At 39.7% G+C, this 21,225-nt stretch overlaps 1 protein-coding gene across 1 annotated transcript in view; it reads left to right on the forward strand.

Annotated features, from left to right (window-relative positions):
• The first annotated feature begins 328 nt into the window (after nucleotides 1-328).
• si:zfos-464b6.2 (uncharacterized) overlaps nucleotides 329-21,225 on the forward strand; it is a 29,832-nt gene continuing 8,935 nt past the window's right edge. The window contains exons 1-6 of the mRNA XM_061719908.1: nucleotides 329-419; nucleotides 16,083-16,237; nucleotides 18,131-18,169; nucleotides 18,261-18,352; nucleotides 20,244-20,338; nucleotides 20,434-20,650. Of these exons, the coding sequence (XP_061575892.1) occupies nucleotides 16,101-16,237; nucleotides 18,131-18,169; nucleotides 18,261-18,352; nucleotides 20,244-20,338; nucleotides 20,434-20,650 (580 nt within the window). The 5' untranslated portion in view covers nucleotides 329-419; nucleotides 16,083-16,100. The remainder of the gene's footprint in view (nucleotides 420-16,082; nucleotides 16,238-18,130; nucleotides 18,170-18,260; nucleotides 18,353-20,243; nucleotides 20,339-20,433; nucleotides 20,651-21,225) is intronic.

Genomic DNA, 21,225 nt, shown 5'->3' on the forward strand with positions numbered 1-21,225 from the left:
CTAATTTTCTTTGACGAAAGCAACTTTAGTTTGTATAGATAAACAATGACTTCTCCACTACTCAGAAATTTGTTTTTAACATGTATGCAAATTAGTACATTTACGTCAAACTGCAAAACATTCATCGTGTGCCTCAGTGGAGATCTTGAACTGGGAAGTTTAATTGTGATATCCATGGGTTAATGCCGTTTTTGTGGGTCACCTGCAGCCTTTCCTGTTTCCTGTTCAGCAATACATGTTTTAATCTGCTTATTGACGTCATCCCACCCCCCCCAAGCAGAAATAAAACACATGTAGAGCTGCGCACACTCTCACTCACACCCAGAGACTCACCGAGTCGTCTTCCTGTAAACTCTGCAGGACATTGTTCAGCAGCAGAGCTTTCCTGCCCCGTGGATCATCCTCCGCCGAAGCGCTGGGTGAGCTGATACCTAACAGAAACACAACTTTTTAACTGTATTTCATCTTTTAAGTCAATTTTTTTTAAAATGACAAATGGCCTGGATGTATTTAAACGTTACATTTGGAGAAAAAAACTAAAATCTTCACCTCAGACTGACAATGTAAATTTCTGCTTCATGCTGCTGTTGAATGCTTCGGGTCATATTTGCATGTGCTGTTAAAAAAGATGAGAGAGCAGTCTGCAGAATGAGGATCTTTTGCGTGCAGAGTTACAGATACAGTGAGATGAGGGAAAAGAGAAACCAGGTTTGGAAAGTCAAATGAACTCAGGAGTTCATTTGATCTGATCTATCTCTGATATTAATACCGTCTGCTGAACTGTGGGCTACGTCCAGATCGGTCCATTCTCTGGAACTGACGTGTTCAAATGTCAAAACCTTACAGCAGAAATAGTATTTACTGTACAGCGTGGCACTAAAACGGTTGTGATTCCCTTTTCTTCATTCATATCCTCACAGCTGCAGTCAATGTTAACACGAGGGAAGTTGAAATGGTGGCAGCAGGTTAGGTTGGCGTCTCCATCAGCAGCTGGTTCCTGTCAGCACGGCAGAAAACCCTGACAGGACTTTCCAGTAGGGGGTGAAACTACCTACTTTTTGAGTGGTATGCAAAGACGGTACAGGCGCGCCCCCCCCAGCCTGCCAGCCTGATTTTTTTGTTTTCGTGTATAAATCTTATTCATTTGTGGATTTGCATTCCAGTCTTTTATTTCAAGTTGCATACATACATATAACAACAGAATGATCAGCTCAATCACAAACTAAAAAGAAATTATGACATCTGAACAACAGTTTGTACCCAATGTAACAATGTTACCACTAAATTGTAACATGTCGTGCCTTTGCACTCGCCCACTTGCAAAAATGTCATCAAATGAAATAGACCGTTCCACACTGTTTTTTGATTTTAATTTATTTATTTATTTTGATCATGTGCTCAATATGGTACACTCATTCATAGCATATCGTGTAATCATTTGGATCGAAAAGGAATAGGCTTTGATTGAAATTCTTTATTCAGTCACATCACTCTACAAACATTGAACACAAACATTATCGAAAAATAGTGACTGAAAAGGCACAGGCAGAAGCAAAGTGCTTATATTAATGCCTGTCCTACATACAAACTAACAAACAATAGCAAAACGAAACCAGAAAAACCAGAAAAGGAGGACCAATAAGGTTTACATATATAATAGTAAAGACATTTTTTATATATATATATATATATATATATATATATATATATATAAATATCAAAGAACAGCAGCAAACAAAAACAAATAAATATTAACCTTTGTAGCTTTCAAAGTTTGCTCTACAAATCTTTTTTTGTAAACTGAAAATGAGCTGCACATTTGTAGATCTAGGTTAGCGTCATTCCATAATTTAACTCCCACAACAGATATACATCTCCTTTTAGTCTCTTTTCTAGCTTTTTGTGTAACAAATTTACAAACATCACGCAAATTATATTTTGACAAATGTATTGAGAAAAACCGTTGTACACAGACAGGGATTACAGTTTTTCACAATTGTTTAAACACATTTATTGGAACATCAGACACAATGTGCACAACCTGAAACTCATGTTTCAGGTGGCTAAACCAATCCTGCTGAACTTCAAGCACATTTACTGCTCTAGACTCAAATTCCCATTCCATACCACACATTTCTCACAACACTACACACAATTCCCAATACCCTGCACATTCTTCCTGAATTCCCTCTCTTGCTGTTCACACAGAACACACAGTCAATCATATTTCTAAACTCCAAAGGCTGTTGTGCAATATGCAATTAGCAATTTGCCATTGAATTCATATTCATTGATGAAGCGGGGTTCAACCTTGTAAAAAGAAGGCGCCGAGGGAGGAATATCATCGGCCAGCGTGCCATCACAGAGGTCCCTGGCCAACGTGGAGGGAACATAACAATGTGTGCTGCCATCAATTTCATTGATTTGATATGTTTATTTGGTCACGTTATAGAAGTCAGTAGTCAATACAAAGTTGTTTTTTTGCATGTATATCAAACAAGGACCAAAAGGTGTAGACTGAAGCCAAAGCTTATTTTGTCTACCCTTTTACAGTAACACAATGTAACCACTATAGTGCAAGATTTGAAAAAAAATATGAAATAACTATATGAGAAGAAAAAATATATATATACATACACACACACATATATATATATATATATATATATATATATATATATATATATATATATATATATATATATATATATATATATATATATATATATATATATATATTAGGGGTGTCACGGTACACACAAGTCACGGTTCGGTACAGGGGTCACGGTTCGGTACGGGTTCGGTACGGGTTCGGTACAACGGGAAAAAAAATACAAAAAGTCCCAAATGTATAAGACGAGTTTTTTCTTCCTTTATTTTGATCATAGCATTTGAAAGTTAAAGGTTGTTCAATTGGCTACAAAACTAAAAAGCATCTCTTATTAAAGTGTAAAATAAATAGAATAAAACATTTAACTTGTGCATTAGTGTTTTTAATTTTACCACGGACTGGTTTATGTGAGCGCGGGATGGGACATTGTAACGAGGCTCGGGCACTTTTACAGTTTTTTCTGAAAGCTTAGGCGCTAATTATGTTCTTGTAGCACAATTTCTAAAACTATTAACACACATAGCAAAACCACTCACTGAGTTAGCCAAACTAAAAGCACAAATACTGCTTTGCACTCAGTTTGTAATTTTGTAACACACACTTTTCAAAACTGTAGGCACAATTCGCTGCTTACACTCAATTGCCAAATTTCCAAAACACTCCTAGCAAAATTATACACATGTATGGCTATGATTTACACTATTTTGCCAACTGTCTGGCACACTTTCACATGTGAAAACAATTTTAGAGAATTAGTTCACTTTGCAATCAGCCTAAGCACTATAAATAAGCCACAGGTAAGCTGTCTGTGTGGAGTACAATGGAAGGAGCAAGAAGAGTAAGAATCAGAGGAGGCCGAGGAAGAGGACGTGGAGGTGAAGAAGCGAGAGGTTTAGAGGAAGTTAGAGGAAGAGGATAAGGAGCAGCAAAAGGAGGATGAGGAGGGGGAAGAAGAAGGGCCAGAGCAGACCCGATATGTCATCATATGGGACAATGTTAGTTTCCATAGGGCTGCTTTGGTCCGCAACTGGTTTACTGATCACCCACTCTTCATGGCACTCAACCTCCCCCCATACTCTCCATTCTTACTGTAAATCCGATTGAAGAGTTCTTTTCTGCCCGGCGCTGGAAAGTCCACGACCGCCTTCCCCATCAACACGCAGCCCTTTTACAAGCAATGGAGGAGGCATGTGGAGATATTGCGCAGGCATCATGTCAGGCCTGGATACGGCATGCAAGGAGGTATTTTCCCCGGTGCCTTGGACTGGAGGACATTGCATGCCATGTGGATGAGATTTTGTGGCTGGACCCAGAGAGACGGCATGATGTAGGCTGATTGTCTTTTTTTTGTGAATTTATTATTTTGTGTTCTGTGCTGTGTCTTTGTTTTGACGAGTGTGAATAAACACCAATACTTGAAGTTTGGATCCCTGTGTGTTTACAGAACTATGACAAAAGTATGACCTCAAACTGACCTAGCCACCTTGTGCACAGAAAAAGAAAAAAGCCAGATGTGTTTTGTATTCATACCATTAGTGTGTAGTTGGCACATTATGTGCTTAGTAAATGATGGCATGTGTTTACTGTCTGATATGAAAACACCATTTTTACTAAGGTGTGTAGAGTTAATCAAACTGTGTTTGATTTTGCAAGAGAACTATAAAGTTTTGATAATTTGGTGAAAGGTTTTCTCATTTGTGTGTAGAGTTTAGCAAAAATAGCCAATGTTGCAAAAAATGTACTTAAGGATTCAGAAAAAACTGTAATAAATACTTGAACCCGGGCTCCTCTACTGCTGCATATGGGCAGAGCCGTCTGGGGGCGGAGCATTCTCCATGGGCCTTATGATAGTCATTTTAACGTTCAACAACATCATCCTACCCATCAAACTACATTTATTCTCACTTTTATTGAGCCAAGCCTATAGGCCTATGCTGCAGAAAGCAGAGTAAAGTCACAAACTTGTTCAGAAGAACGAACACACACACACACACACACACACACACACACACACACACACACACACACACACACACACACACACACACACACACACACACACACACACACACACACACACACACACACACGACTCTGAAAACTCAGATACGGTAGTCACGGACTGACTCAGTTCATTCTTTGATACAATTTAAATAAAAAAAAAAACATAACTGGTCTAAATTACACAATCTATTTAGATAGATATAGACACAGCGGTCTATAACATAATTTCTGAGCTCTATAACAGAGAATAGACTCGGCGGTCTCGTTCACAACAACACAAGCTCATTAAAATAGGCAGCTGGTCAAGAAACTGATAAATAAATTATTTATGAAGGTTACACTGACTCACCAACGGTAGTTGACTCTTCCATAACCCAAAATAATCCAGGTAACGTGGAAAACGGGGTAACATTCAAAACTTTGTACAAATTTAGTCCTCTTTTAAACTTTAGCGCTAATCTCCTTCACTGTGACTGTTAAGGCTGATTCATGGTACCGCGTTACACCAACGCAGCGCCTACGGCGAAGGTTGCGCGTCGCCGCATAAGCTCGCCGTAGACTGCGCCGTACCCTACGGCGTATGCTCTGCGTCGATTTAACGCAGAACCATAAATCAGGCTTTACACCCAATCCGCGTCGGCTCACCTGATGCGTTCAGGACAGTTGTAAAGTAAGAATTAGAACATTTTATCGTTATTATAGCCTACAATTTATGATGATATATGAATTGCACATATATTTATTGATATGCACAGACTAGCACACATTTAGGTCTGTAATGGAACGTGACTGTTGATATTTATAAGGGGGAAAAAAAACGATGATTGATTTTTTTTTTTTTTTTAACTCAGTCAGACGTATTCGCCGTAAGACTGCGTGAACCGAACCGTGACCCCCGTACCGTGACGGGACGGGACAAATACAAATACCGTTACACCCCTAATATATATATATATATATATGAAAGAAAGAAAGAAAGAAAAAAAAGTAAATAAATAAGAAAATAAATAAATGTTGCTTAAACTGGCAAACTGGATTCAATCACCACGGCGTCCTCCATCACCATGCCACCCTTGGCCCCTACAACCCTGCACTTCTTCTAGCATTCCTACTCATACTGTAAAATATTACGTATTTGTTGTTACAGTAAAGAATTATGTGTTGTTTTCTATTTGAGTAGCCTATACATAAGAATACTATATGGTGATATATTACATCCAACAGCTGAAGGTGTAACACTGAACATACAAGTGCATGATTCTACTGAGACATTCATATAGTGTTTTTCATTCATACCATAGTGTCTTCCATTCTGCACATCAGTGTTCAGTGGGTGCTTAGAAATGTCTACTCAAATGATGTATGTGTTTGGCATTTGAGAAGGAAATACCATTTAGTGAAGAGTTAACACTGTTTTGAAGGTAGAGTGTGCTTTTGCAAGAGAAGTGTAGGATTTTGCATTTTGTGTGTGAGTTTTGCAATTTTTGTTTAGAGTTTTGAGAAAGTGAGGTAGTCAATCAGGAAATGTGTTTAAACAATTGTGAAAAACTGTAATTGATTGAGCAGCACATGCATCTTTAAGCCATCTGTTTAGCGCCATCAGCCTGCTGAATCTCTCATCTCCCTGCCGAACCGTCGGTATTGGTCCACTGAAAAAAACCTTCGTATTTAAACATGCAGCTGTGCTCATCAGATCAGTGAAGTCTTGCTTTAATATCTCCGATTGTTGCTTCACAACATCAAGGGCTCCTGTGTGTATGACAACAGCTTTAGCTGTCGGATGCTCTGCAGCGATGCTCCGGATCTTCTTTGTGATATCAGACACCATGTCATTGGTAAAAGAGAGTACTTTTGAGTTTTTGCTGCAGAATGATTTTATCTCATTGACAGCTCCGTCGCCCACTATCAGCGTACAAGGCCCAGACGTTAGCTCTGCCTGTAGCCCTTTAGCAATGGATTTAGCCTCATACCTGTCTCTGGAGCCAGAAGATGAGCCTTCTCTCAGGGATTCTGGAGTTTGAGAGAGTGGAGTAAATCTGTTCTCCAGTAGAATCCCCGTGTCCTCAGGTGATTTGCTCTTAGCCGTTGTTGTAGCCTTCCTCCTGTTGCCGGGTACTGGGGTTGAATAGCCATTCCTGTGCGATGGCCCAAAATTATCCAGAATATTTAAAAGTTCCTTAGCACATCCATCTTTGGGATTATCAACATGAATGTTAAAATCACCCACTAAAACAACACAATCAAAATCCATGCACATAATTGACAGTAGTTTGGCAAACTCATCAAAAAACGTTGCATCATATTTGGGTGGTCTGTAGATGGTCACTAAGATTGCTCGACAGGGGGATTTTAACTGAATGGCAACATATTCAAAGGAATCAAATTGACCATAAGACATTTTCTTGCATTGAATGCTGTCCTTGAACAGAGTGGCAACTCCGCCTCCTCTCCTATGTGTTCTTGCTTCACTAAAGAAACTAAAATTCTGCGGTGTTGACTCAATAAGAACTGCTGCACTATTATCCTGACTTAACCAAGTTTCAGTTAAAAACATAAAATCAAGGTTGTGCTCGTTAATAAAATCATTGATTAAGAAAGATTTGCCAACCAGAGACCTGATATTTAAAAGGGCTAAATGTACATGTAAATCCTTAACAGGAGACACTGGTGAGATTCGAGGATGACATGCTATACTCAACAGATTAGCAGATTTAACTGAACTTTTTTCATTTCTCACCAGTTTGATACGTTTTCTGTTACCTATTATCACAGGGATAGAGAAAGCTGATTTAACTCCATGGGGCCCAGACTTTTCCTGGGACAGAACAATGTTAACATTGACATCACAGCCTGGACCCGGCACATATCAGACATCACAGATATGGTAGTTCAGAGGAGGTGAGGGGGGGCGGTGACTTTTGGTTAGCCGCTTTCTCCGAGGTGGTGGTTTGGGAGGGGTTGGGCAATGTGGGGGGTTAGATAAAGGATTTTGGCATGGTGTTAGTTGTAATCCAATATTCACCAGGCTTTTCATTCTGTCAGTGAATTCCAGGGCCCTCATTTATCAACCGTGCGTACGCACAGATCTGTGCGTAAAGCGTGCGTACGAGCATTCTCAGGCAAAGTATGGTATTTATCAACATGTATTTGTGCGCAGAAACACGTGTAAATATACGCACAGCTCCGACCATGCGTACACACAAAACCTAGTGGTAGAACAGTGAAACTACAAATAGAACCCATTAAAAGAGTCTCAAACTTTACATGTGAAGTTTGAGATCGCTGAACTGTGACTGAACGGGGAACATGTGCACATGTTCCCCGTTTCCTCCAATTAATACAAATTCTCCATAAGTAATTCAGACATTTTGAATAATTGGTGTGAAAAGCTATAAAAGACAGCTTTGGAAGGACGACCTGAAAAGAAAATACAAGTACCATGGCTTATCTTGCACTGTTGGAGGATTTAGAGACCGTGCGCTCCGCAAAAACACGCTCCGCAGAGAGCGCGTTTTCAAAGAGCGCGCTGATGTTCAGTGAGAGCACGGAGCGGTTTCTCAGCAGGAATCGCTTCCCCCAAAACATTCTGATGGATCTATGCTGTGATTTACAACTCCATCCCAGTCACATCCAGCTCCTGTCCACCCTGGGATGTTTGTCCACCGGAACATTTCAGAGAGAGATTGGAGACATGTGGCATTTTGCAGCAGAATCATGCCGGCAGTGTTGGATGCAATAATTTCTCTGGCCCTAATTTACACCCAGTTTCCATACACACATCACCAACAAGCCCAAATTAAACAAGGATTTCACGCCATCGCCGGATTCCCAAACATAATTGGAGCTATAGATTGCACCCAAATCACAATAAAAGCACCATCACATAATGAATTCAGTTACGTGGACATGAAAGGATTTCATTCAATCAGTGCACAAATAATCTGCGATGCAACTATGTCTCTGTTGCCCGTCGTTGCCCGGTGGCCTGCAGGAATGCAACACTCATTTATTCTGCAGAACAGCTCTATTGGTGTTTGCACCTCCAAGCAGGAGCTTTTGACTCCAACCAAATCTTAATTTATATGGATAATCTTCCAAGAAATATATCAAACATGGTCAACATAATTATTTTACAAGCCAAATATCACATACATAAATGCAAATGGAATAACAGAAAACCCTCCATTGTACATCTGAAATATGAATGTAAACCGATGCGTGAAAAAAACGATATTGCCAAAAGCTTATATGAAACGATGTCTTTGTTTCTTAATTTTTATTAATACACTTTCCATAGCTTGTCAGTAAATGTATCTTCTTTTTTTTTTGCTCTCAACCCCCCAAATGTTGAATATTTGTAGATAATTGATTATTTTGTTTCATTTGCCTTTTGTTGTAAACCCTACAGAATTTTGTTCAATAAAGTTTGTAAACCTCCAAGCGGGAGCTGTTGTCGCTCCTTATATGGTCAATTGGAGACGTTTCTGAATGCAAATGACGGTAACCGTGCACGAGCACGGCAGTTTAGAACAGGTGGGATTTATCATCACGGATGTGCGTACGACCAGCGTCCGCACGTTTGATAAATCCAGATTTTTTTGTACTTACACACATTCTAAATTTCACTCCTACGACAGAATTTAGAACCTTTTCTACGCACTGTTGATAAATGAGGGCCCAGGGGCATAGACGGATTACCGCATGGGCAAAGTGGGCATGTGCCCAGGGCCCTGGAGCCAATAGGGGCCCTCGGCTTTCAAAATTTTTTTTTTTTTTTTATGTGTAAATTAATAATAAAAATAAATAATAAATACATTTACAAGCTCATAGGGCCCCGTTTTGTGTGATACGTTCATATATAATCGTAAATTGTAGGCTATAATTACGATAAAATGTGCATTGTGCGGTCAGTGTAGACTAATTCTTACTTTACAACTGTCCTGAACGCATCAGGGCTATGAGCCGTTAAATCGACGCAGAGCCTCCGCCGTAGGGTACGCGGCGACGCGCACCGTACGTGCGCATCGCCGCGTATCCTACGCCGAAGGCGCCGCGTTGGTGAAACGCGGAACCATAAATCAGCCTTTACAGTTACAGCCAATTTGCCGACTCGGCAAATTTGCGGCCATTTAGGAGATGAGCGCTAAACTTTAAAAGAGGACTAAGCATGTACAAAGTTTTATGGAAGAGTCAACTACCATTGGTGAGTCAGTGGAACCTTCATAAATAATTTATTTACCAGAATGTTGTGGTAGCTTTGACCACCTGCCTATTTGAATGAGCTTTGTGTTGTTGTCAACGAGACCGCCGAGTCTATTCTCTGTTATAGAGCTCAGAAATGATGTTATAGACCGCTGTGTCTATATCTATCTAAATAGATTGTGTAATGTTTTTTTTTTTTTGTATTTAAGCTGTATCAAAGATGGAACTGAGTCAGTCCGTGACTATCTGAGTATTCAGCTCCATGTGATTGACAGCTGTCAGGCCTCTGTGTGTGTGCGTGCGTTCGTTCTTCTGAACAGGTTTGTGACTTTACTCTGCTTTCTGCAGCATAGGCCTATAGGCTTGGCTCAATAAAAGTGAGAATAAATGTTGTTTGATGGGCAGGATGAGGTGTTGTTGAACGTTAAAATGACTATCATAAGGGCCCATTGAGAATGCTCCGCCCCCTCTGTACTGAGACCCGCGCTCCGCCACTCCGCCATCCACAATCACACGGTGTGATTGTGGATTCTCTGCGCCATTGTGTGACCAAACTGAGTGATTGGGGAGGGCATGCACCGTGCACGTAGGATATTATTGTGGGTAGGGGCCCATAGCGAGTTTGTGTCCAGGGCCCGTGGTCATGATAATCCGTCCTTGCCCAGGGGTGGGATGTCCTGACTTCCTGGAGACAGAAAGCTGGGTGGGCTCTCGGGGGGTGAGGGTCTGTCTCCTGTTGGGGGGGCTGGGGGAGACCCCCCCTGTTGGAGTGAGGATAAGGATGATGATGCAGTTTCTCTCTGACTCAGTTTTCCATGGTCAGTCCTTGTCTCAGTGTTCTCATCACAGCGCCGCCTTCTCAGTTGTTTTGGAACGTCCTGCCTCTTGTTGTTGGTGGGGGCCTGTTTGTGACGTAGATGATAGAAAATGTTGCTACTGAATAACTGTCCACCAGCCTTATTCAAACGAGAGCCACCTGCCCTAAAAAGATGCTTGCGGCCCCAAAAGATGAAATTATCAATGAAGTTACAGTTTTTCACAATTGTTTAAACACATTTATTGGAACATCAGACACAATGTGCACAACCTGAAACTCATGTTTCAGGTGGCTGAACCAATCCTGCTGAACTCCAAGCACATTTACTGCTTTAGACTCAAATTCCCATTCCATACCACACATTTCTCACAACACTACACACAATTCCCAATACCCTGCACATTGTTCCTGAATTCCCTCTCTTGCTGTTCACACAGAACACACAGTCAATCACATTTCTAAACTCCAAAGGCTGTTGTGCAATATGCAATTAGCAATTTGCCATTGAATTCATATTCATTGATGAAGTGGGGTTCAACCTTGTAAAAAGAAGGTGCCGAGGGAGGAATATCATCGTCCAGCGCGCCATAACAGAGGTCCCTGGCCAACGTGGAGGGAACATAATGTGTGCTGCCATCTATTTGATTGATTTGATTTGATATGTTTACTGTATTTGGTCACGTTATAGAAGTCAGTAGTCAATACAAAGTTTTTTTTTTGCTTGTATATCAAACAAGGACCAAAAGGTGTAGACTGAAGCCAAAGCTTATTTTGTCTACCCTTTTACCGTAACACAATGTAACATAGTGCAAGATTTGAAAAAACAAAACAAAATAACTACATGAGAAGGAAAAAAAAAAAAAAAAAAGAAAAAAAAAAAAAAAAAAAAAAAAATATATATATATATATATATATATATATATATATATATATATATATATATATACACATAGAAAAAGAAATAAATGTTGCTCAACTGGCAAACTGGATTCAATCACCACGGCGTCCTCCATCACCATGCCACCCTTGGCCCCTACAACACTGCACTTCTTCTAGCTTTCCTACTCATACTGTAAAATATTACGTATTTGTTGTTACAGTAAGGAATTGTGTGTTGTTTTCTATTTAAGTAGCCTATACATAAGAATACTATATGGTGATATATTACATCCAACAGCTGAAGGTGTAACACTGAACATACAAATGCATGATTCTACTGAGACATTCATATAGTGTCTTCCATTCATACTATAGTGTCTTCCATTCTGCACATCAGTGTTTAGTGGGTGCTTAGAAATGTCTACTCAAATGATGTATGTGTTTGGCATTTGAGAAGGAAATACCATTTAGTGAAGAGTTAACACTGTTTTGAGGGTAGAGTGTGCTTTTGCAAGAGAAGTGTAGGATTTAGCATTTTGTGTGTGAGTTTTTTAATTTGTGTTTAGAGTTTTGAGAAAGTGAGGTAGTCTATCAGGAAATGTGTTTAAACAATTGTGAAAAACTGTAAAAGTGGCAAGACACAATTAAACAGTAAATGACAAATAAAATGAAATAAAATGATAAAAAAAGAGGTAAAATAATAAAAAGCACATGTTGTTAGAAAGTAAGGGCAGTAGAGTGCAGCAGGTACATCTCATTCTTACAATGGCAAGAATTACGTTTTCTATGCGGTCAAAACGTACAAAGAACGGGTCAAATACAGTATTACAAAAGTAATCTGTAACAATTCATACGGTGAATTAAACCAATTTGACAATTTTATGCCACAATTCTATGCCACAATGCCTTTTTCCAGGTAGTTTTTAGTGTATAAAATGTTAAGAAAAAGGCCACACACGCACATACATGTACATGCGGCCAAGTGGGGGATTGCAACTTGATTTAAATTACTTTAAATTAAAAATCACATGATCTCTAAAATTGTGGGCAAAAAGAGCAAGAGAGACGAGCAGCTGCATTTCTATCTCTCTCTCTGTCAGCGAGCAACTAATGGTGACTAATTACTATACTATATACTATAATATACATGTCGCGCAGCTGCAAAGCATTATTGTTGTTGTAGTAAGGCCCTGGACTAAGTGACATTCGTGAAGTGCCTTACAACAATAACACACACACAAGTAATGTGCACATAATGCTGATGCTGCAAACCATTCCAGGAAGTGAAAATATATCCTCAGTTGAAGTGTCAACCTCCTGCACACCTGCAAAGTGCAGGGCAAGGTCACGTGATGAGCCTGCAGGTGCATGTCAGGGAGGGGGATGTTCATTATATCATTTTATTTAGCTGAATTATTATTAATTGTTAGATGATATTGGTGAATGAATGGCAAGATAGGTCCACACTTGAAAATGGAAATCTTTTTTTTTTTAAAGGCCTTTGACAGAAGGGCACTTTGGGCATCTGAGTAAACGGGGCGGGTGCTTGAGCACCCTCCACCCCCCCAAGGCCACCGACCTTAAGCAGGAAGTTCAGAAACTTCCTGCTCACGTTTAAACTGTTTAGAAACCATTTGCTTTCTATACCAGTTTTTCTGAGAACGAAAGAAACAGGTTTTGTATTTAGAACCGCCCGTTCACGTCTTCTTTCTTCTTCTTGTTCTTCTTCTTCTTCTTTTTTTTTAAATATTGATTTTTTTATTAAAATCATGCAATCATTGGCAAAATATGATGAAATAATAAACAAAAACAATCACAATTGCTCCTTTGTGGTACCGTCTTTTTTAATTGTTTCAAGAATGAAATTCAATGAAAAACCACATTCTTTCTCAATCAGGTTAAAATCTTCTCATATAGCAGTTGATTGATCAACTTTGCAGCATGCACCTTTTATTTCAATTCCCACCATAAATTTGGAATCAGATTGAGATTCAGATGGCATTGTGGCCATGTCATTGAGTTTATATGACTTTCTTGAAGAAAGGTTTTAGCACTCCTTGCTGAAGATGTATTGTCACTCCGAAGATTGACTTCATCATCTTCAAACCTACTTTGAATTAATGGAGAAAAGAAAAGTGACCAAAATATCAATGTAGACCCGTCCATCTCCTGTGCAGGTGATGACATAAGTATTCTTTTGCACGAGTTGTTAGTGCCTCTATTCTGCTATAAGCAGGCAAAAAAAAAAACAGAATGCAGAAATTATACGTTTATTCATGCGAGCCGTGTTGTAAATGTGAAGTGAAGAAGACGCAACAGAAGTCCCCATCAGTGATGGTCGGCAAGTAGGCAGCCGGAGGTATCTGAGGATACGTGTGCCACCACTCATTTTAATTGCATAAACATACATGTTTATTTTTTTTGTCTACATATATATTAATGGTTAATACCAAGAAAAAAAAAAAATTATATATATATATATATATATATATATATATATATATATATATATATATATATATATATATATATATATATATATATATATATATATTTAAATATAATTAAAATAAATATATATGATATATTAAAATATATATTATATATTAAAAATGCATATATATGCCATAGGTTTTTACCAACTTGATATTAACCATTAATATATATGCAAACAAAAAAAAACATACATGTTTATATTGTTAGGTGATTCACTATCATCCTCTTGCTTTGGATTCCACTTGAAACAGTGTAAATAAATCCTACGTTTTTATTACAACCAACGAGCATTTGGAAGTACCGGTGGGCGTGGTGAAAAGCATTATAGAGAAGTTGTTTTGATCAACTTTTATGCTCTCAGCGAAATATGTCACCCCTGCAGTTCTGTGCTAGTCCAACTCACACTGTGGTTCACTTGTAAAAAAAACACCTGCAAGTGAACTTGCACACATCTCTGTATGCCTGCCGCCCCTCACCCACCGTCACCAGAAGCAGAAAGCTGCTTGTTAACGGGAAAAGAAATGCAAGTGTGAACTTTGCAACAACTTAAACAGATTAAGCTTAAGAGAGCTTCAAGCGGTCAGCTGAAGTGTGTTTGAAAGAAGGTTTTTGTGACACTAGTGGCCTTTATTGAGAAAGTAGGTAGACAGGAAACGGGTAGAAAGGGGAAGGGGAGACATTGCAGTATACCACTCAAACCACTGACCCATCCAGGGCCCCAATTAGCTTTTTCAAAATACCTTTATTCATTTATTTAGTGTGTGTGTCTGTGATTTTTTTTAAATTTATTTATTCAACAGGTTGAAAGAAAAACCAAAAAATTATAATCAGAATACATAAAATGTATATACCAAAAAAAACAAAAAATAAACATAAGCAAAACCAAGCAAATTAAAGCTGCAAGCAGCGATGAACGGGCCCAAAAATTATGGCAGAAAGTAGGAACTATCACATATCGAACAATCAGAAGAAGGGGTGGGGCTAATTTGCACCAATTAAGGTGAAGGAGTCAAAACCAAGTCCAATGACACCACCAATGACTCTCTATGGGAAACCATTCAAAAGTTATGTCAGAAAGTAGGAACTGTCAAATATGGACCAATCAGATGAAGGGGGGGCATGCTTTTTGGTGTCTATTGTCGCCACGGTAACGCTTTTGACTGAGAAAAGTAATGCGCATCGTCGCAGGATCGAGACGCAAATTTTGATGTATAACACACCTGGGTGCACGTTACGGTTCGGGCCACATTAACTGCAGAAGAAATTGCATAAATTACGCCAAAATTACACGATTAATTCAAAATGGCCGACTTCCTGTTTGGTTTCGGCCATGGCGCCAAGAGACTTCTTTAAGTTGCCACATGATACAGGTGTGTACCGATTTTCGTGCATGTACGTCAAACCGTATTATGGGGCTTGAGGCACAAAGTTTTATCTGTATGGACCAATCAGATGAAGGGGGGCGCGCTTTTTGGCATCTATCGTCGCCACAGTAACGCTTTTGACTGAGAAAAGTAATGCGCATCGTTGCAGGATTGAGATGCATATTTTGATATATAACACACCTGGGTGCGCGTTATGGTTCGGGCCGCATTAATGGCCGAAGAAATGGCATAAATTGCGCCAAAATTACACGATTAATTCAAAATGGCCAACTGCCTTTAATTTAAGCCGATAATCGGCTGTTATCCCGTCTTTTCCACAGTTGCAGCCGTTTTTGCCACTCAGTGCGAGTAAGGGGGCTGGTCCAGTGGGAATGTGACGTCAATGCAGACCCTCAATCGGTGGCCTGTAGTGTGATGACCTCAGATACAGGCGATTCAGCCGCTTAGAACCTCAGCAGAGTAGTTACAGAAAAAGTATCTACTCGACACGCCTCAACCCCTAGTGGAAAAGCGCAAAACCGAGACGAGGCAAGTCGAGTCGGGATGAGTAGGTACTAGTGGAAAAGTGCCATAAATTATCAAGCCGAGGCTAAACCTGAGCCAGCCTCCTGCAACAATGACGCAGGTGCCTGACTATGTGGAGGTGAGATAAACCGTTGGGATTACTCAGTAACTTCTGCCTCAGCAGACTTCTCCACCTGGGTTGATGTTGGAACCACGACAGCGTGAGCTGAGCATCCCTGCGATGGACAGCAAACATCAGCAGCGGCCTGCACCCAAGAGGCTGAAGAAGTGGGTGTTCATCTTCATCCTCCCCACCCTGCTACTCATATGGAGCTACAGGTGGGCGTTATTTACTCCTCATTCCTGTTTAACCGACTGTTCAACATTGTTTGGTTTTTTTATTCCCTTCCTGTACAAAAACCTTGGAGACAAACGGGGTCAGAGAGGAATCTAAATATCATGTAAATATTTACCAGGACATGCAAACACTGTTGACAGATACTGTATGTCAGGACCTCAGGAACTTTTCAGGGAGTTACAGAGATAAATAACTGTTTCCGCGCATCACAGTAGTGGGACATCCTCAGCAGTCGGAGTCAGGTCTCAATCATCATATCTCAGAACAACCCATTTCAGGTTAATTCAGATTAAGATGTTAACTGATTTGAAGTCCAAATTAAGGCAAGGCAAGGCAAGGCAAGTTTATTTGTATAGCACAATTCAACGCAAGGTAATTCAAAGTGCTTTACATCAACATTAAAAGCGGCAAGACACAATTAAACAGTAAATAACAAATAAAATGAAATAAAATGATAAGAAAGGAGGTAAAATAATAAAAAGCACAAGTTGTTAAAAGGTAAGGGCAGTAGAGTACAGCAGGTACATCTCATTCTTACAATGGCAAGAATTACGGTTCTATACAGTCAAAACGTACAAAGACCGGGTCAAATACAGTATTACAAAAGTAATCAGTAACAATTTGCACGGTGAATCAGACCAATTTAACAATTCTATACCACAATGCCTGTTTCCAGGTCTTATTTCACACAACTGACGAGAATTACGTTTCTATACGGTCAAAACATACAAAGACCAGGTCAAATACAGTATTACAAAAGTAATCTGTTCCGATTCGTGCGTTGAATCACACCAATTTGACACTAGTGTAACTTTGCACGGTTTTCAAAAATCATAAGTATTTAATTTAAGAGTATGCTTCAGTAAACATGTTTTTAGGCCTGATTTGAAGGATCTACAGTTGCAGCAGACCTCAGGTCTACAGGAAGTTTGTTCCACCGGTGAGGAGCAGAATAACTGAACGCTGCCTCACCTTGCTTGGTTCTGGTTCTTGGGAACCACAACAAACCAGATCCAGATGAACCTCAGGGGTCTGGGAGCTTCATAGGAACTAACAGATCCAGATGAACCTCAGGGGTCTGGGAGCTTCATAGGGACTAACAGATCAAGCATGTATTTAGGTCCAAGACCATTCAGGTCTTTGTAAACCAGCAGGAAGATTTTAAACTCTATCCTTTGACTCACTGGAAGCCAGTGAAGCGTCTCCAATGTCACGACAATTTAAATACACTATGGGTCCAAAAACAAACAAAAAACAAAAAACGGTCACATTATTCTAGTTACAATATTTAATTGGACTGCCTTTAGCTTTGATTATGGCTTACATTTGCAATGCCATTGTTTCGATAAGCGTTTCCAATGTCACAACATTTCTTCCACTTTGGTGCTGCATTGATTTTCTATTGATGCAAACTCTTTATGCGTTGTGGTAATTTAAGATCAGGCGAAAAAATCAGTTTGTATCAATTTGTATTAGCAAAATAATATCTGTGTAGAAACCTTCCCTTTGACTAGAAATCTTTGTTTTATTTAAACCTCCGCTGGGGTCCAGCTCAGAGTTGGGGCCGTCCCAACCCCCCCCTCTTTCACCACCATTTTTTTTTTACAGTGTAACAATCTTCAACATCGTTATCAATACATTTAAAAAAAAAAGTCTCTGTGCAAAATGTGTTTAAAGACATGACCAACAAGCCCTTCAAAAACCTGACCATGATGCTAGCAGCGTCCAAGTGTTCATTTTTTAATTTATTCAAAACGAAAATGTTAGTAGCTCCAAGCATTTTCACTGGTCCCAGCAGTAAAAATACCCTGTAAAACCATATATTTTTCCCCCCTAAACCACAATGCAGTCATGGTTCTCTCTTTTGTTTCTAGTGGTGGAGATGACCAAGAGAGCGAAGTTTCACTGACAGTGTAAGACTCATTTTCACATTCGGGTTCCCATACTCTTCTGTTGATGAACAACATGAAATAACTGTTAACATATTTTTTGTGTATTTTGCAGGCTCCCCAAGAAGAATCAGTACCAACCCAGGACTATGCACTTCCGGATAAATACTGTTTCACCAACCCCCCAAAATGGTGCAGAACCAACAGGTAATGCAGCTCAATGAATAGTGAATGTTTTCTGTTGAAAACATTTAAAAATGGAAAATTTGTTTTGTGGACATTAAGTCCTGAAGAAAGGTTTCCTTCTCCTGAAGTACTCAGAGACAGAGACAAAGATCCCTTTTAAATGTGCAAATACAAAATAGTGTTGCTGAAGCCCATCAGCATGGAAAACACTAAAGATGCAACTTCAAAGATGCCGGGATCCAAGACGGCACAACCAGGCAGAAAAGCTGTATTTGGAGAAGGAGAGAAACCCCAAACTGGAGACTAGTAATCTCATGTTATCTGCGGAGCACGGTGGTGGTATTATCATGGTTTATCTGTTTTCCTGCGTTAGGACCAGGACGACCTGCATCATTCATGGAACAAAGAACTCTGGGTTTCATCTATGAGTTTCAAAAGTTTTATCTTGAACTCAAACAAGGACGAGTGAAACCCAGAGGTGGTTCATTCTTGAGGGCGATCAGGCGATGCATCACCGTTCGTTCACTCATTCATCTGTTCGTATGTCCGTTCGTTTGCTCGCTCATCCGTCTGTCCATCCACCACTAGGTAAAGCTTTCATTCATTCATTCATTCATTCATTCATTCATTCATTCATTCATTCATTCATTCATTCATTCATTCATTCATTCATTCATTCATTCATCCACCACTAGGTAAAGCTTTCATTCATTCATTCATTCATTCATTCATTCATTCATTCATTCATTCATTCATCCATCCATCCATCCATCCATCCATCCATCCATCCATCCACCACTAGGTAAAGCTTTCATTCGTTCATTCATTCATTCATTCGTTCGTTCGTTCATTCATTCATTCATTCATTCATTCATTCATTCATTCATTCATTCATTCATTCATTCATTCATTCATTCATTCATTCATTCATTCATTCATTCATCCATCCATCCATCCATCCATCCATCGACCACTAGGAAATGCTTTGACTGAAAATTGGGGTATATATCATCTTCCGATAGTCACATTAATTAATTAATTAATTCAATTGTTAATTCATTAGTAATTAACTCATACTCGCCAGCTGGAAACCTATTTGTTGCACCAGTGTGACCAGTGTGAAAATACATCTATAATATTCCCACCATTGCCTATATCAATTGGTAAAAAACTGCATGAACACATGCAGTCACATTATATATATTTATATATTGAAAATAACATTTTTGGCAACATCGCCAACAGCAGCCACTCGTCAAACCACAGAAGTTGTTCTCTCAAATAGAAGAGAAGAACAAAGTTAATGTCTTGGGAAGGAAGAGTAAAGTCTTGTCTTTAACTTTATTGAAATATCCTTGAACTGCCTCGAGTAAGTGGATCATGTGAGGAAATAACCCGTGTAGGAGCCACCAGGACGCTGTGGTGGGGGGGGAATCGGATGTGTGGAGGTTGGCAGGATGTTTAGCTGCAGGTATTGATGAATAAAGGAGGCTAGTAGTTGATAAAAGCTTGGCTGGGTAACAAGGGAGGAAAGCAATGTCATTATGTCATGAACACACACACACGCACATACACGCACACACACACACACGCACGCAAACACACACAGTTATTCAGTGTCAAGGACACGGTAACGGGTGGAATGAGGAAACAAATCAGAGAACCTCCGCTTGGTGGATAAGGGCTCCGTCTCAACGGCAAGAACCTCTAGCATATCAAAAAAGAGTTTAATCTTTGACAAAATACAACAAATGTTTGCACAATTGCACAACTCAATTTATAAAATCCGACCCCACCCCCTACCCGATCAAAAAAAAAGGAGCTTATTGTAGAGAAAGGGTCCCTTTTAGCTCATTTGTGAAGCAGTTACCGTCAAATTTGGTCCATGAAGGATTAGTTTTTCTCTTCGCAGCTACTAAGGACCAAAAGGCTGCTTTTATACGTGTGAGCAACACAAAGACGCTGCTGATATCGGCTTATCTGGAGCACCGCACGGAGGAGAAGCAGGTGAGTCAGGATTTATAAAACCAAGCTTAGTTCTGTTAAATATAAAATGTTAATGTCTAGTCATCGTTGGAGAGTAAGCAGTCTTTCTCCTCCAGGTCCGTGTTATTGCGGTGGTGCACAGGAGCGAGTTGGTAGCCTATCACTGCCTGTTATGCTGTGAAAATCAGAACCACAGCTCCGAAGGCTTAAGCGATATTCACAGCGACCACTTCAACTTCCCGTACGGAACGGCCGACATCATGTTTCCCCTTCCTCCGGGCTGCAGCGCACCGTCGCTCATCGCTGTGGCTTCATCTGCAGCCGCGCTTGAAGGTACCGGAGCCGCACACGGGTTTTCCACCAGGCCCAAGGCAGTCCTGGGGTGGTTTCCATGGTTTCTCGTGGGTTTTTTTTTAAGTGCGGCGCTCAATGTCATGCCCAAGGAGACTTCAGCACATGTTAGGCCTATAGGAGTTGATCGGGCGACCTTCTGGTTGACAGTCAACCAATTTTAGGAAAGGCAAGGCAAGGCAAGTTCTAGTTTATTCTTATAATGGCAAGAATTACATTTCTACACGGTCAAAACGTACAAAGACCAGGTCAAATACAGTATTACAAAAGTAATCTGTAACAATTCGTGCGGTGAATCAGACCAATTTGACAATTCTACGTCACAATGCCTGCATTCAGGGCTTATCCATAACTTTGTGCGGTTTTCAAAAATCATAAATATTTAATTTAGGAGTACGCTTAAATAACAAATAAAATGAAATAAAATGATAAGAAAAGAGGTAAAATAAAAAAAAAATATATATACAGTATATATATATATATTTTGTTTTACCCAATACTAACATTCAAATATCTGTTTAACTGGAATAAAAGTTCAAACATGTGTTACAGTAATC

Source organism: Cololabis saira, chromosome 4, assembly GCF_033807715.1.
Source record: "Cololabis saira isolate AMF1-May2022 chromosome 4, fColSai1.1, whole genome shotgun sequence".
Classification (NCBI taxonomy): domain Eukaryota; kingdom Metazoa; phylum Chordata; class Actinopteri; order Beloniformes; family Belonidae; genus Cololabis; species Cololabis saira.